General features: G+C 42.6%; 1 protein-coding gene across 1 annotated transcript in view; it reads right to left on the bottom strand.

The window, feature by feature from the left end:
- ralgapb (Ral GTPase activating protein non-catalytic subunit beta) overlaps window positions 1-14,932 on the bottom strand; it is a gene marked incomplete at both ends in the record, with an annotated part of 42,050 nt that extends 27,118 nt beyond the window's left edge. Inside the window, 13 exons of the mRNA XM_080001215.1 lie at window positions 347-408; window positions 4,945-5,017; window positions 5,136-5,250; window positions 5,451-5,618; window positions 5,698-5,869; window positions 5,970-6,090; window positions 6,178-6,284; window positions 7,831-7,881; window positions 8,035-8,180; window positions 8,273-8,400; window positions 8,586-8,661; window positions 9,020-9,367; window positions 14,682-14,932. Of these exons, the coding sequence (XP_079857341.1) occupies window positions 347-408; window positions 4,945-5,017; window positions 5,136-5,250; window positions 5,451-5,618; window positions 5,698-5,869; window positions 5,970-6,090; window positions 6,178-6,284; window positions 7,831-7,881; window positions 8,035-8,180; window positions 8,273-8,400; window positions 8,586-8,661; window positions 9,020-9,367; window positions 14,682-14,932 (1,818 nt within the window). The remainder of the gene's footprint in view (window positions 1-346; window positions 409-4,944; window positions 5,018-5,135; window positions 5,251-5,450; window positions 5,619-5,697; window positions 5,870-5,969; window positions 6,091-6,177; window positions 6,285-7,830; window positions 7,882-8,034; window positions 8,181-8,272; window positions 8,401-8,585; window positions 8,662-9,019; window positions 9,368-14,681) is intronic.
- Window positions 14,933-15,427: the final 495 nt, after the last annotated feature.

The following is a 15,427-nucleotide window of genomic DNA, read 5'->3' as shown; positions in this document are numbered from 1 at the left end:
ACTAATATTATTATCTACTACTAGTATAAGTAGTAGTATTATTATAAAATACTACTACTAATACTAGTATTACGATAAACTACGACTAATAACACTAGTATTATTATCTACTACTTGTACTAGTAGTAGTACTAGTACCAGTAGTCATAGTAGTATTAGTGTCTCTAACCTCCTCATACCGTATTCTCTGAGCTGAATTGAACGTTGTCGGACTGAACAACTTGTACCCTGCGGAGAGGAGGAGAAAACGGGTATAGTTAGAATTTGCTAACTTCAGTAAAGTACAGTAACCATGGTAAAGACGGTAACCAACAACCGTGACCACACAGCCTTCCATCCGCCTCACCTGAGCTTCTGGTCCACTCGCCTCCAACACAGCGAAGTCCTGCACCGCACCCAACATGGCCACTAGAGGGAGCACCAACACAAAGCTGCTCGGATTCAAAATGGCTGACTACAGAGGAAGGTCTTCCATAATAACTGGAAGTAACGCTGCGCGTTCCCGTTCCATAATAAATACAAGTAATGCTGCGCATCTCTGTTCCATAATGAGTACAAGGAACGCTGCGCATCCCTGTTCCAAAATAACTACAATTACCTCTTATTATGAAACTAAAAGTTACGTTGCCTCTCCCTGTTCCATAATAACTACAAGTAACGCTGCGGGTCCCTGTTCCATAATTACATTACATTACATTACATTTAGCAGACGCTTTTATCCAAAGCGACTTACAATTATTCAAACACCGACGGACACAGCCATCAGGAGCAATTAGGGGTTAAGTGTCTTGCTCAAGGACACTACAGCATGCTAGCAGGAGGAGCCTGGGATCCAACCAGCAACCTTTAGATTACTAGACGACCACCTCTACCTCGTGAGCTACCATCCCCTGCATGTGCGTCCCTGTTCCATAATAACTACAAGTAACGCTGCCTGTCCCTGTTCCATAATAACTACAAGTAACGCTGCCTGTCCCTGTTCCATAATAACTACAAGCAACACCGCATGTCCCTGTTCCATAATTACTACAAGTAACGATGCGCGTCCCTGTTCCATAATAACTACCAGTAACGCTGTGCGTCCCCGTTTCATAATAACTATAAGTAACGCTTCGCCTCCCCATTCCATAATAACTACACATAACGTTGCCTGTCCCTGTTCCATAATAACTACAAGTGACACTGCATGTCCCTGTTCCATAATAACTACAAGTAATGCTGCGCTTGCCCATTCAATAAAAACTACAGGTATCACTGCGCGTCCCTGTTCCATAATGAGTACAAGTAATGCTGCATGCACCCGTTCCATAATAACTAGAAGTAACGCTGTGTGTGTCTGTTCCATAATGAGTACAAGTAACGCTGTGCGTCCCCGTTCTATAATAACTACATGTAACGCTGCGCATCCCCATTTCAAAATAACTACAAGTAACGCTGTGCGTCTCCGTTTCATAATGAGTACAAGTAACGCTGTGCGTCCCCGTTCTATAATAACTACATGTAACGCTGCGCATCCCCATTTCAAAATAACTACAAGTAACGCTGTGCGTCTCCGTTTCATAATGAGTACAAGTAACGCTGTGCATCCCCGTTTCATAATAACTATAAGTAACGCTTCGCCTCCACATTCTATAACTACAAGTAACGTTGCCTGTCCCCGTTCCATAATAACTACAAGTAACGCTGCCTGTCCCTGTTCCATAATAACTACAAGTAACACTGCATGTCCCTGTTCCATAATAACTACAAGTAACGCTGTGCGTCCCCGTTTCATAATGAGGACAAGCAACGCTGCGCATCCCCGTTCCATAATAACTACAAGTAACGCTGCGTGTCCCCCTTCCAAAATTACTAGAAGTAACGCTGCACTTCCCTGTTCCATCATAACTAGAAGTAATGCTGTAAGTCCCTGTTTCATAATAACTAGAAGTAGCGCTGCGTGTCCCCGTTCCATAATAACTAGAAGTAACGCTTTGCGTCCCGGTTCCATAATAACTCCAAGTAACGCTGCGCCTATCCATTCCATAATAACTAGAATTAACGTTGCGCGTCCCCGTTCCATAATAATTAGAAGTAATGCTGCGTGTCCCCCTTCCAAAATTACTAGAAGTAACACTGCGCTTCCCTGTTCCATTATAACTAGAAGTAATGCTGTAAGTCCCTGTTTCATAATAACTAGAAGTAGCGCTGTGTGTCCCCGTTCCATAATAACTACAAGTAATGCTGCGTGTCCCCGTTCCATAATAACTAGAAGTAACGCTTTGCGTCCCGGTTCCATAATAACTCCAAGTAACGCTGCGCCTATCCATTCCATAATAACTAGAATTAACGTTGCGTGTCCCCGTTCCATAATAATTAGAAGTAACGCTGCGTGTCCCCCTTCCAAAATTACTAGAAGTATCCCTATGCTTCCCCGTTCCATAATAACTACAAGTAATGCTGCACGTCCCCGTTCCATAATAACTAAAAGTAATGCTGCACATCCCCGTTCCATAATAACTAGAAGTAATGCTGCACGTCCCCGTTCCATAATAACTAAAAGTAATGCTGCACGTCCCCGTTCCATAATAACTAAAAGTAATGCTGCACATCCCCGTTCCATAATAACTAAAAGTAATGCTGCACGTCCCCGTTCCATAATAACTAGAAGTAATGCTGCACGTCCCCGTTCCATAATAACTAGAAGTAATGCTGCACGTCCCCGTTCCATAATAACTAGAAGTAATGCTGCACGTCCCCGTTCCATAATAACTAGAAGTAATGCTGCACGTCCCCGTTCCATAATAACTAGAAGTAATGCTGCACGTCCCCGTTCCATAATAACTAAAAGTAATGCTGCACATCCCCGTTCCATAATAACTAAAAGTAATGCTGCACGTCCCCGTTCCATAATAACTAGAAGTAATGCTGCACATCCCCGTTCCATAATAACTAGAAGTAATGCTGCACGTCCCCGTTCCATAATAACTAAAAGTAATGCTGCACATCCCCGTTCCATAATAACTAAAAGTAATGCTGCACGTCCCCGTTCCATAATAACTAGAAGTAATGCTGCACGTCCCCGTTCCATAATAACTAGAAGTAATGCTGCACGTCCCCGTTCCATAATAACTAGAAGTAATGCTGCACGTCCCCGTTCCATAATAACTAAAAGTAATGCTGCACGTCCCCGTTCCATAATAACTAGAAGTAATGCTGCACGTCCCCGTTCCATAATAACTAGAAGTAATGCTGCACGTCCCCGTTCCATAATAACTAAAAGTAATGCTGCACGTCCCCGTTCCATAATAACTAAAAGTAATGCTGCACATCCCCGTTCCATAATAACTAGAAGTAATGCTGCACGTCCCCGTTCCATAATAACTAGAAGTAACGCTTTGCGTCCCGGTTCCATAATAACTACAAGTAACGCTGCGCGTATCCATTCCATAATAACCAGAATTAACGTTGCGCGTCCCCGTTCCCTAATATCTACAAGTTACGCTGCACCTCCCTGTTCCATAATAACTAGAAGTAACGCTGCACATCACCGTTCCCCAATAAAACTAAAACAATGACTGTATTTTTAATTATTATTTTATTTGTTTTCTCAGCCCCGCCCCCTATGCAGGCAGGGCCACTTCGAAATGCAGCCAAGAGGCCGGGGGTCGGCTGAGAAGGCCGACTGCCGGTGGTCTGGCTGGACGTCAGTAGAGAAAGCCGATTGGGTGAAAATTCACGACACCAGTGTAGCTAGGCAAACTGGTGGCAGCTGCACCTGGGGCTGCCTCTGGGATGATGGGTGGCTGCTGCTGGACCTGGGGCTGCCTCTTGGAATCTAGGGTCCAGAGCTGCCAGCTCGTCCTTGATGACATCAGAAAGCCCATTATAAAAGGCGCCAAACAGCGACGAAGAATTGCAACCGCTCTCTGCTGCGAGGGTCGGAAACTCAGTGGAACATTCGATAACACGCCGGCCCCTCTACACCAGGTTAAACGAGCAGCCTCACAGCCAGGTGTAGCGTGGTTAAATACCCTCCAGAGACAGTCAAAAAAGGATGAAAAGAGGTCAAAAAGCTGATCGTCTAGTAATCTAAAGGTTGCTGGTTCGATCCCAGGCTGCTCCTGCTAGCATACTGTAGTGTCCTTGAGCAAGACACTTAACCCCTAATTGCTCCTGATGGCTGCGTCTGTCGGTGTTTGAATAATTGTAAGTCTGCTAAATGTAATGTAATGCTTCTCCCACTTGCCGGTGCCCCAGTCCCGAGCCCTTCCCCTGAGCTGGGTGACCTTGAAAGCCACTCATGACCCCTCGTGGGATAGGTGAGGGTTTGCAGTTCAAAAGTAAATGAGCAGAGCGAGAGGAAGGACCGGCATAGGTGAGGTTCCGATGGCAGTGAATTATTGCTTGGTTGATGTAGAGCACAAGCCGGTACCGCCATTCCTCGTCTGGGTTCATTTGTTCCCAGATTGTACTTTTAAGCTCATCGTCTCATGCCAGATGTCAACCCACAAGCATGATACCAAATTACACCACATGTCTAGAAGGTTTATTCCAACAAACAGGCAGGGGTCAAAACCAGGACATCAGTTAGAGAAGGCAAAGTTATCCTCCAGGGAATCAGGCAGAGAGTCAGGGTCCAGGGCAACAGGAAGTGATTCGGACAGTAGGTTCAGGCAACAGGAAGTAGTCTGGGAAAGCTCAACTCAATGCAAAAGACAATCTGGCAGAGAACACATGGAAAGTGGACTGGTATTTATGCCGAGGGAGTAAGGAGGGAATGGGAGAGCAGGTGAAGTGTAGGGAGTGGGAGGGTCTGAAATGACATGAGGTCATGACACGGAATGAGGAACTGACCAGAAGAAAATGAATGTAAATAGTGGGAGATCAGGAAGGATTCATGACGGAGAGAGACAGAATCACTAGAACAAAACAGGGAAAAAGCATGACAGTCGTAGTACTCACCCAGCAGCATCTGGGTATGAGCAGGTTGGGTCTCTACTTGCAGAGCTCCCATCAGGAGTCTGAGGAGGCGGAACTGAAGATGTGACATCAGAGAAATACGAAATATTAAATATAACTCAAAGCAAATGACCAGAGATCACCGGTCTAAACAAACTAGTTTAGTTGTCTACGCTAACTAGCTAAGCGCTCACCTCGGCCTCAGGGGGCCCGAGCTGGACAGGAAGTGGAAGCAGCGACAGCAGGATGTGGATGGACGCTCGTCTCAGCTCGGTGCAGGACACGAAACACTGGAACCTGGAGAGGTCCCTGGAACCGGCAAGACGAGCATACTGGAATACTGCAACTAGTATTAATACTAGTACCAGTGCAAGTAGTGGTAGTACCACTAGTACTAGTACCTCTCGGGCAGTATGTACTCCAGGGTGGAGGTGACACAGCGGTGGTAGTATTAGTACTAGTACAAGTAGTAGTAGTACCACTAGTAGTAGTACAACTAGTACAAGTACCTCTCGGGCAGTATGTACTCCAGGGCGGAGGTGACGTGCGGCAGCAGGAAGTTCACTCCTTTCAAGTCGCAGCAAAACAGGAAGGAGGAGTGAAGCAAGATGGCCGCCATGACAGGAAGACTCTGCACCTCAGAGACCTGGAGGCCCTGGATGAGAACCATGTAGAACCTACCAAGCAGACAGGCAAACAGTTAAACAGAGAGACAGACGGATGGACAATAGACAGACAGACAGACAGACAGCCTACCTGGACAGATAGACAGGTAGGATGTCCTCTCCGGTCTTCTTGCTGGTGAAGATCTTGCAGAGCGCTCTGCAGGCCTCGGCCCGCCCCCTTTCTATGACATCATCGCTATCTGACTTCTGACTGGACGACAGGGGGTCAGCTGACACCTGAGAGCCCCTCCTGCCCAGACTTGCTGCAGAATGAGAGCAGATCCCCGCTACATGCTACGCTACACAGACAGACAGACAGACAGACAGACAGGCAGTCACACAGGCAAACAGACAGACAGATACCATCAGTCTGGCTGGTTGGAAGGTGGAGCAGTGCAGCATCAAACAGCCACCGCCCAAACAGGTGGAGGAGGGCGTTGACCTTGGGCCTGAGGGGTGAGGGGGGCAGAGTCTTCTCCGACAGCTGGAGAGCAACACAACACAGGAAGTCAGACGGAGGCAAAGCGCCGCTCAGCATGCTGTGATGGTGCCGACAGGCTCCGCCCCCTACCTCGCTCGTCCTGCTGGTGGTGGGGGGGGTGGAGGGCAGCACACTGGGCATGCTCAGTCTGAACACAGCGGTGGCCGGGGCACTGTCAGAGCGAGGGCGGGACAGTCCTGGAAAGAGGAGGAGGAGGAGCCTGAGTAAATCCACTTCCTGTTTCAGGAAGTGCTGATTGGCAGGAGTGTCGCACCGTAGGAGGGGGCGTGGCTTCTTTTCACAGCAGCACCTGAGGAGACAGTAGTCAGGGTTAGCTAGGGGTAGGCTGGGTTAGTTAGCAGGTAGTCTGGGTTAACTAGGGTAAACCTGGGTTAACTAAGGTTAGTGTGGGTTAACTAGGGGTAGTCTGGGTTAACAAAGGTTAGTGTGGGTTAACTAGGGGTAGTCTGGGTTAACTAGGGTTAGCCTGGATTAACTAAGATTAGTGTGGGTTAACTAGGGTTAACAAGGGTTAGCCTGGGTTAACTAAGGTTAGTGTGGTTTAACTAGGGGTCGCCTGGGTTAACTAGGGTTAACAAGGGTTAGCCTGGGTTAACTAAGGTTAGTGTGGGTTAACTAGGGGTCGTCTGGGTTAACTAGGATTAACTAGGGTTAGCCTGGGTTAATTTAGGTTAGCGTGGGGCAACTAGGGGAAGTCTGGGTTACCTATGGTAAAGTAGGGTTAGCCTGGGTTAACTAAGGTTGGTGTGGGTTAACTAGAAGTAGTCTGGGTTAACTAAGGTTAGTGTGGGTTAACTAGGGGTAGTCTGAGTTAACAAAGGTTAGTGTGGGTTAACTAGGGGTAGTCTGGGTTAACAAAGGTTAGTGTGGGTTAACTAGGGGTAGTCTGGGTTAACTAGGGTTAGCCTGGATTAACTAAGATTAGTGTGGGTTAACTAGGGTTAACAAGGGTTAGCCTGGGTTAACTAAGGTTAGTGTGGTTTAACTAGGGGTCGCCTGGGTTAACTAGGGTTAACAAGGGTTAGCCTGGGTTAACTAAGGTTAGTGTGGGTTAACTAGGGGTCGTCTGGGTTAACTAGGATTAACTAGGGTTAGCCTGGGTTAATTTAGGTTAGCATGGGTTAACTAGGGGAAGTCTGGGTTAACTATGGTAAAGTAGGGTTAGCCTGGGTTAACTAAGGTTGGTGTGGGTTAACTAGAAGTAGTCTGGGTTAACTAAGGTTGGTGTGGGTTAACTAGGGGTAGTCTGGGTTAACTAGGGTTAGTCTGGATTAACTGGAGGTAGTGTGGGTTAACTAGAGTTAGTGTGGTTTAACTAGAGTTAGTGTGGGATTTACTAGAGTTAGTGTGGGTTAATTAGAGTAAGTGTGGGTTAACTAGAGTTGGTGTGGGTTAACTAGGGGAAGGGATCTTCTGGTTACCTAGAGAAGGAAGACGGTCTCTGACGTGGGGTCTTCTGGTCGTCATGACTACAACAACATAGATAAGATAAGTAACGTGTTTATAAAACATTAGAATACAAAAAAATTATCAGACATAAAAAAACATTACATCATGTCATAAAATTAAATTAAACATAATAATAAAACATAGCTTAATAAAACAAAACATAATAATAAAACATAATAAAATATTCTTATAAAACATAATAAAACATAATAAAACATAATAAAACTTAATACAACTTAATAAAACTAAATGAAACATTATTATACAGCGTACCGTCAGTGGCGAGCTGCTGCCTCGGTGTTGTCCGGTCGAACTCAGCCAAGCCTGCAGGGGGCGGTACAGTCAGCACCAAAGATCATCATCATCCTAGTGGCAAGAAGCCCCTCCCACAAACACAAGAAGACCCTCCCACATATACAAGCAGCCTCAACCTCCAGAACCATCAGAACCTTCCATCCCCTGACCCTGAGAACTCACCCAGGAAGGCGTCCACCAGCCCGCTGACTCCTCTCATGGCTGTGTAAAAGCTCTCCTGCAGGGGGCACTCTGCAGGTCCGGCTCCTCCCGTTGAACCTCCTCTCTGGACCTCCTGGTGGGCAGGACTGCAGAGCTCCGCTGGGTTACTGTTGGAGGACGATCCAGGGTTATAATCTGAACGTCTGCGTGTAATGATTTAGATCTTGATGTTTCCTCCCTTTTGGAGGAAGCATCTAACCTGAGCATGTGCAGGAACCTGAACCAGGTCTGGCTGACAAGATCCTGGTCCTGGTCCATCTCGGCTGGGATCAGAGCTTCATCTTCTTCTGGGACTTTGAAAGAAGGGAAGCCAGGTCCCAAGTTCAGCTTTAACAACCTGAAGACAGGAGACGATTGTAACGTGGTGAGATGTTGTGCTGGTTCCGCAACACCTGCACCTGCACCTTCAACTGCACCTGCGCCTGAACGTGCACCTGCACCTGAACCTGCACCTGCACCTTCACCTGCACCTACACCTATACTTTCACTTGCACCTGAACTTGCACCTTTACCTGCACCTGTATCTGCACCTGCACCTGCACCTGCACCTTCACCTGCACCTGTAGCAAGATGCTCCTCAGGCCGACTCTACAAGGAACCGGCGACTCAGAGCATCTCAGAGATCTGTTCGCTGCCAATGGGTCCTATGAAGTAGTGACATGACAATACTAGTGCTAGTATGCAATCCGGGAATTAATCCATCAGCTATTGTCTGTCGACCATTGAGCTTTTTATTAGCTTTTGTGAAACAAACCAGCCAGAGACGTCGTCTCTCAAGTCCAACTCCACCCTTGCGTCTCAAGTTTCTAATGGGTTGTAATGGGACCGTAAACAATGACAGGTTAAGGAAAAGGAAGTCTTGGTCTGGATATCCGCCGGCTGCACTGGAACACTACAAATACTGTCCGGGGTTCCGCAATTGATAAATATGGAAAGAGTTTTCCACCTGGAGGTGAGAGCGGCCGTCACCCTGCTCCACTGCCGCACCGCCACCGGGTGGCGCCTGCAGTCGCTCAGCAGCTCTCTCATTGTTTTCCAATATGGCGGCGAAGGGAAGCAGCAGGCGCAGGCCAGAAGCCAGACCTGGAACAGGGCGGCCATCATGGGCTGAGCAAGCTGCTCCGCTGCCCCCTGGCTGCTGGGAGGAGCCAGGACTGCATGGCTGATGCGAAGCAGGAAGTGGAGCAAGGTCTCCCAGGTCTCCCGCCGCACCACAGCACCACCCCTGGACAACTGCTGCACTGCACTCAAAACCTGCTGGCAGAGCTGGAGCTGCAACGGACTGATATCTGGTCTGAGAGGGAGGGAGAGAACATTACTACAGCTGGATATTTACAACATTACTACAGCTGGATATTAACAACATTACTACAGCTGGATATTAACAACATTACTACAGCTGGATATTAACATTACTACAGGTGGATATTAACAACATTACAACAGCTGGATATTAACAACATTACTACAGCTGGATATTAACAACATTACTACAGCTGGATATTAACATTACTACAGGTGGATATTAACAACATTACAACAGCTGGAAATTAACATTACTACAGCAGGATATTAACAACATTACTACAGCTGGATATTAAGACCATTACTACAGCTGGATATTAACAACATTACTACAACTGGATATTAACAACATTACTACAACTGGATATTAACAACATTACTACAGCTGGATATTAACATTACTACAGGTGGATATTAACAACATTACAACAGCTGGAAATTAACATTACTACAGCTGGATATTAACAACATTACTACAGCTGGATATTAAGACCATTACTACAGCTGGATATTAACAACATTACTACAACTGGATATTAACAACATTACTACAGCTGGATATTAACATTACTACAGGTGGATATTAACAACATTACAACAGCTGGAAATTAACATTACTACAGCTGGATATTAACAACATTACTACAGCTGGATATTAACAACATTACTACAACTGGATATTAACAACATTACTACAGCTGGATATTAACATTACTACAGGTGGATATTAACAACATTACAACAGCTGGAAATTAACAACATTACTACAGCTGGATATTAACAACATTACTACAGCTGAATATTAACAACATTACTACAGCTGGATATTAACAACATGACTACAAATGGATATTAACAACATTACTACAGCTGGAAATTAACATTACTACAGCTGGATATTAACAACATTACTACAGCTGGATATTAACAACATTACTACAGCTGGATATTAACAACATTACTACAGCTGGATATTAACAACATTACAACAGCTGGAAATTAACATTACTACAGCTGGATATTAACAACATTACTACAGCTGGATATTAACAACATTACTACAGCTGGATATTAACAACATTACTACAGCTGGATATTAACATTACTACAGGTGGATATTAACAACATTACAACAGCTGGAAATTAACATTACTACAGCTGGATATTAACAACATTACTACAGCTGGATATTAACAACATTACTACAACTGGATATTAACAACATTACTACAGCTGGATATTAACATTACTACAGGTGGATATTAACAACATTACAACAGCTGGAAATTAACAACATTACTACAGCTGGATATTAACAACATTACTACAGCTGAATATTAACAACATTACTACAGCTGGATATTAACAACATTACTACAGCTGGATATTAACAACATTACTACAGCTGGATATTAACAACATTACAACAGCTGGAAATTAACATTACTACAGCTGGATATTAACAACATTACTACAGCTGGATATTAACAACATTACTACAGCTGGATATTAACAACATTACTACAGCTGGATATTAACATTACTACAGGTGGATATTAACAACATTACAACAGCTGGAAATTAACATTACTACAGCTGGATATTAACAACATTACTACAGCTGGATATTAACAACATTACTACAACTGGATATTAACAACATTACTACAGCTGGATATTAACATTACTACAGGTGGATATTAACAACATTACAACAGCTGGAAATTAACAACATTACTACAGCTGGATATTAACAACATTACTACAGCTGAATATTAACAACATTACTACAGCTGGATATTAACAACATGACTACAGCTGGATATTAACAACATTACTACAGCTGGAAATTAACATTACTACAGCTGGATATTAACAACATTACTACAGGTGGATATTAACAACATTACAACAGCTGGGAATTAACAACATTACTACAGCTGGATATTAACAACATTACTACAGCTGGATATTAACAACATTACTACAGCTGGATATCAACAACATTACTAGAGCTGGATATTAAGACCATTACTACAGCTGGATACAAGCAACATTACTACAGCTGGATATAAGCAACATTACTACAGCTGGATATTAACAACATTACTACAACTGGATATTAACAACATTACTACAGTTGGATATTAACATTACTACAGGTGGATATTAACAACATTACAACAGCTGGAAATTAACAACATTACTACAGCTGGATATTAAGAACATTACTACAGCTGAATATTAACAACATTACTACAGCTGGATATTAACAACATTACTACAGCTGGATATAAACATTACTACAGGTGGATATTAACAACATTACAACAGCTGGAAATTAACAACATTACTACAGCTGGATATTAACAACATTACTACAGCTGAATATTAACAACATTACTACAGCTGGATATAAACAACATGACTACAGCTGGATATTAACAACATTACTACAGCTGGATATTTACAACATTACTACAGCTGGATATTAACAACATTACTACAGCTGGGAATTAACAACATTACTACAGCTGGATATTAACAACATTACTACAGCTGGATATTAACAACATTACTAGAGCTGGATATTAAGACCATTACTACAGCTGGATACAAGCAACATTACTAGAGCTGGATATAAGCAACATTACTACAGCTGGATATTAACAACATTACTACAACTGGATATTAAGACCATTACTACAGCTGGATATTAACAACATTACTACAACTGGATATTAAGACCGTTACTACAGCTGGATATAAGCAACATTACTACAGCTGGATATTAACAACATTACTACAGCTGGAAATTAACAACATTACTACAGCTGGATATTAACAACATTACTACAGCTGGATATTAACAACATTACTACAGCTGGAAATTAACAACATTACTACAGCTGGAAATTAACATTACTACAGCTGGATATTAACAACATTACTACAACTGGATATTAAGACCATTACTACAGCTGGATACAAGCAACATTACTACAGCTGGATATAAGCAACATTACTACAGCTGGATATTAACAACATTACTACAGCTGGATATTAAGACCATTACTACAGCTGGATATTAACAACATTACTACAACTGGATATTAAGACCATTACTACAGCTGGATACAAACAACATTACTACAGCTGGATATTAACATTACTACAGCTGGATATTAAGACCATTACTACAGCTAGATACAAGCAACATTACTACAGCTGGATATTAACAACATTACTACAGCTGGATATTAACAACATTACTACAACTGGATATTAAGACCATTACTACAGCTGGATATTAACAACATTACTACAGCTGGATATTAAGACCATTACTACAGCTGGATACAAGCAACATTACTACAGCTGGATATTAACAACATTACTACAGCTGGAAATTAACATTACTACAGCTGGATATTAACAACATTACTACAACTGGATATTTAGACCATTACTACAGCTGGATATAAGCAACATTACTACAGCTGGATATTTACAACATTACTACAGCTGGATATTAAGACCATTACTACAGTTGGATATTAACAACATTACTACAGCTGGATACAAGCAACATTACTACAGCTGGATATTAACAACATTACTACAGCTGGAAATTAACATTACTACAGCTGGATATTAACAACATTACTACAACTGGATATTTAGACCATTACTACAGCTGGATATAAGCAACATTACTACAGCTGGATATTAACAACATTACTACAGCTGGATATTAAGACCATTACTACAGCTGGATATTAACAACATTACTACAGCTGGATATTAACAACATTACTACAACTGGATATTAAGACCATTACTACAGCTGGATATTAACAACATTACTACAGCTGGATATTAAGACCATTACTACAGCTGGATACAAGCAACATTACTACAGCTGGATATTAACAACATTACTACAGCTGGAAATTAACATTACTACAGCTGGATATTAACAACATTACTACAACTGGATATTTAGACCATTACTACAGCTGGATATAAGCAACATTACTACAGCTGGATATTTACAACATTACTACAGCTGGATATTAAGACCATTACTACAGCTGGATATAAGCAACATTACTACAGCTGGATATTTACAACATTACTACAGCTGGATATTAAGACCATTACTACAGCTGGATATTAACAACATTACTACAGCTGGATACAAGCAACATTACTACAGCTGGATATTAACAACATTACTACAGCTGGAAATTAACATTACTACAGCTGGATATTAACAACATTACTACAGCTGGATATTAACAACATTACTACAGCTGGATATTAAGAACTGCATTATTACTGCATTATTTCAATATGACTCATTCTATCCATGAGTGATGCAGAGAGTCCATGCACCTGTAACATCCAACTTCAATGATTGTAATGTGCTGCTCTGACCGAAGAATCTGAACCAGAACATTTCACCATTGCACTATACTGGACTATACTGGACTATACTGGACTATACTGATCTATACTGGACTATACTGGACTATACTGAACTATACTGAACTAATGTGGTCTAAACTGGACTATACTGGACTATACTGAACTATACTGAACTATCCTGGACTATACTGAACTATACTGGACTATACTGAACTATACTGGACTATACTGAACTATACTGGACTATACTGAACTATACTGGACTATACTGGACTATACTGGACTATACTGGACTATACTGGACTATACTGATCTATACTGGACTATACTGGACTATACTGAACTATACTGGACTATACTGGGCTATACTGAACTATACTGAACTAATGTGGTCTAAACTGGACTATACTGGACTATACTGAACTATACTGAACTATCCTGGACTATACTGAACTAATGTGGTCTAAACTGGACTATACTGGACTATACTGAACTATACTGAACTATCCTGGACTATACTGAACTATACTGGACTATACTGAACTATACTGGACTATACTGAACTATACTGAACTATCCTGGACTATACTGAACTATACTGGACTATACTGAACTATACTGGACTATACTGGACTATACTGGACTATACTGAACTATACTGAACTATACTGGACTATACTGAACTATACTGGACTATACTGGACTATACTGAACTAAACTGGACTATACTGGGAATTTTTCCTTTCCAGGGTGTGGTTGCATGTGGAGTTTGGGTTGTGATGCCCTTTGACACTGTACTGTGAATAAGGGAAATATAAATAAACTGGACTTCACTACCTGTCTCACTGGCAGACAGACAGGCAGACAGGTACCTCGGAAGGAACAGGGTGTACAGGTCTTGTAGAATCTTCTGGATGTATTGATCTGGTTCTTCTCGTATGACGGAGGGGGTGGAGTCAGTGGGCGGAGCCACCAGGGCCGTCAACCAATCAGAGTAGACGTCAACACAACCTTTAACAATGTCTCCATCCAATGGGAGGGTGAGGCCGCAGCGCAGCACCTCCATCACCCACTTCACCTGCAACACACAGTGCAGTGCCCCCTGGTGGATGGCTGTTTCCATGGCAACAAGACAATGACACAGCCTCCACGACTATTACTACTACTAGTACTACTAGTATACTAGGAGTATACAACTAGTACTATTAGTATACTGGTAGTATCACTAGCACACTACTAGTACGACTACTAGTACTGCTTGTATACTAATAGTGTTCTACTACTATCATGAGCACACTACTAGAACTACTACTAGTACTACTACTAGTACTACTAGTATACTACCACTACCACTAGCACACTATGAGTACTACTACTTCTAGTATACTACTAGTATACTACCGCTACAACTAGCACACTACTTGTACCACTACTAGTATTACCAGTATACCACCACTACCACGAGCACACTACGAGTACTACTAGTATACTACTACTGTGTGTGTTATAATGTGTGTGTGTGTGTTATGTGTGTGTGTGTGTGTGTGTTATAATGTGTGTGTGTGAGTTATAATGTGGTGTGTTATGTGTGTGTGTGTGTTATAATGTGTGTGTGTGT

The sequence above is a fragment of the Zeus faber genome (assembly GCF_960531495.2).
Source record: "Zeus faber genome assembly, chromosome: 5".
In the NCBI taxonomy this organism is placed as follows: domain Eukaryota; kingdom Metazoa; phylum Chordata; class Actinopteri; order Zeiformes; family Zeidae; genus Zeus; species Zeus faber.
Note: the sequence above shows the minus strand (reverse complement) of the source record. Positions and strands in the feature narration are given on the sequence as shown.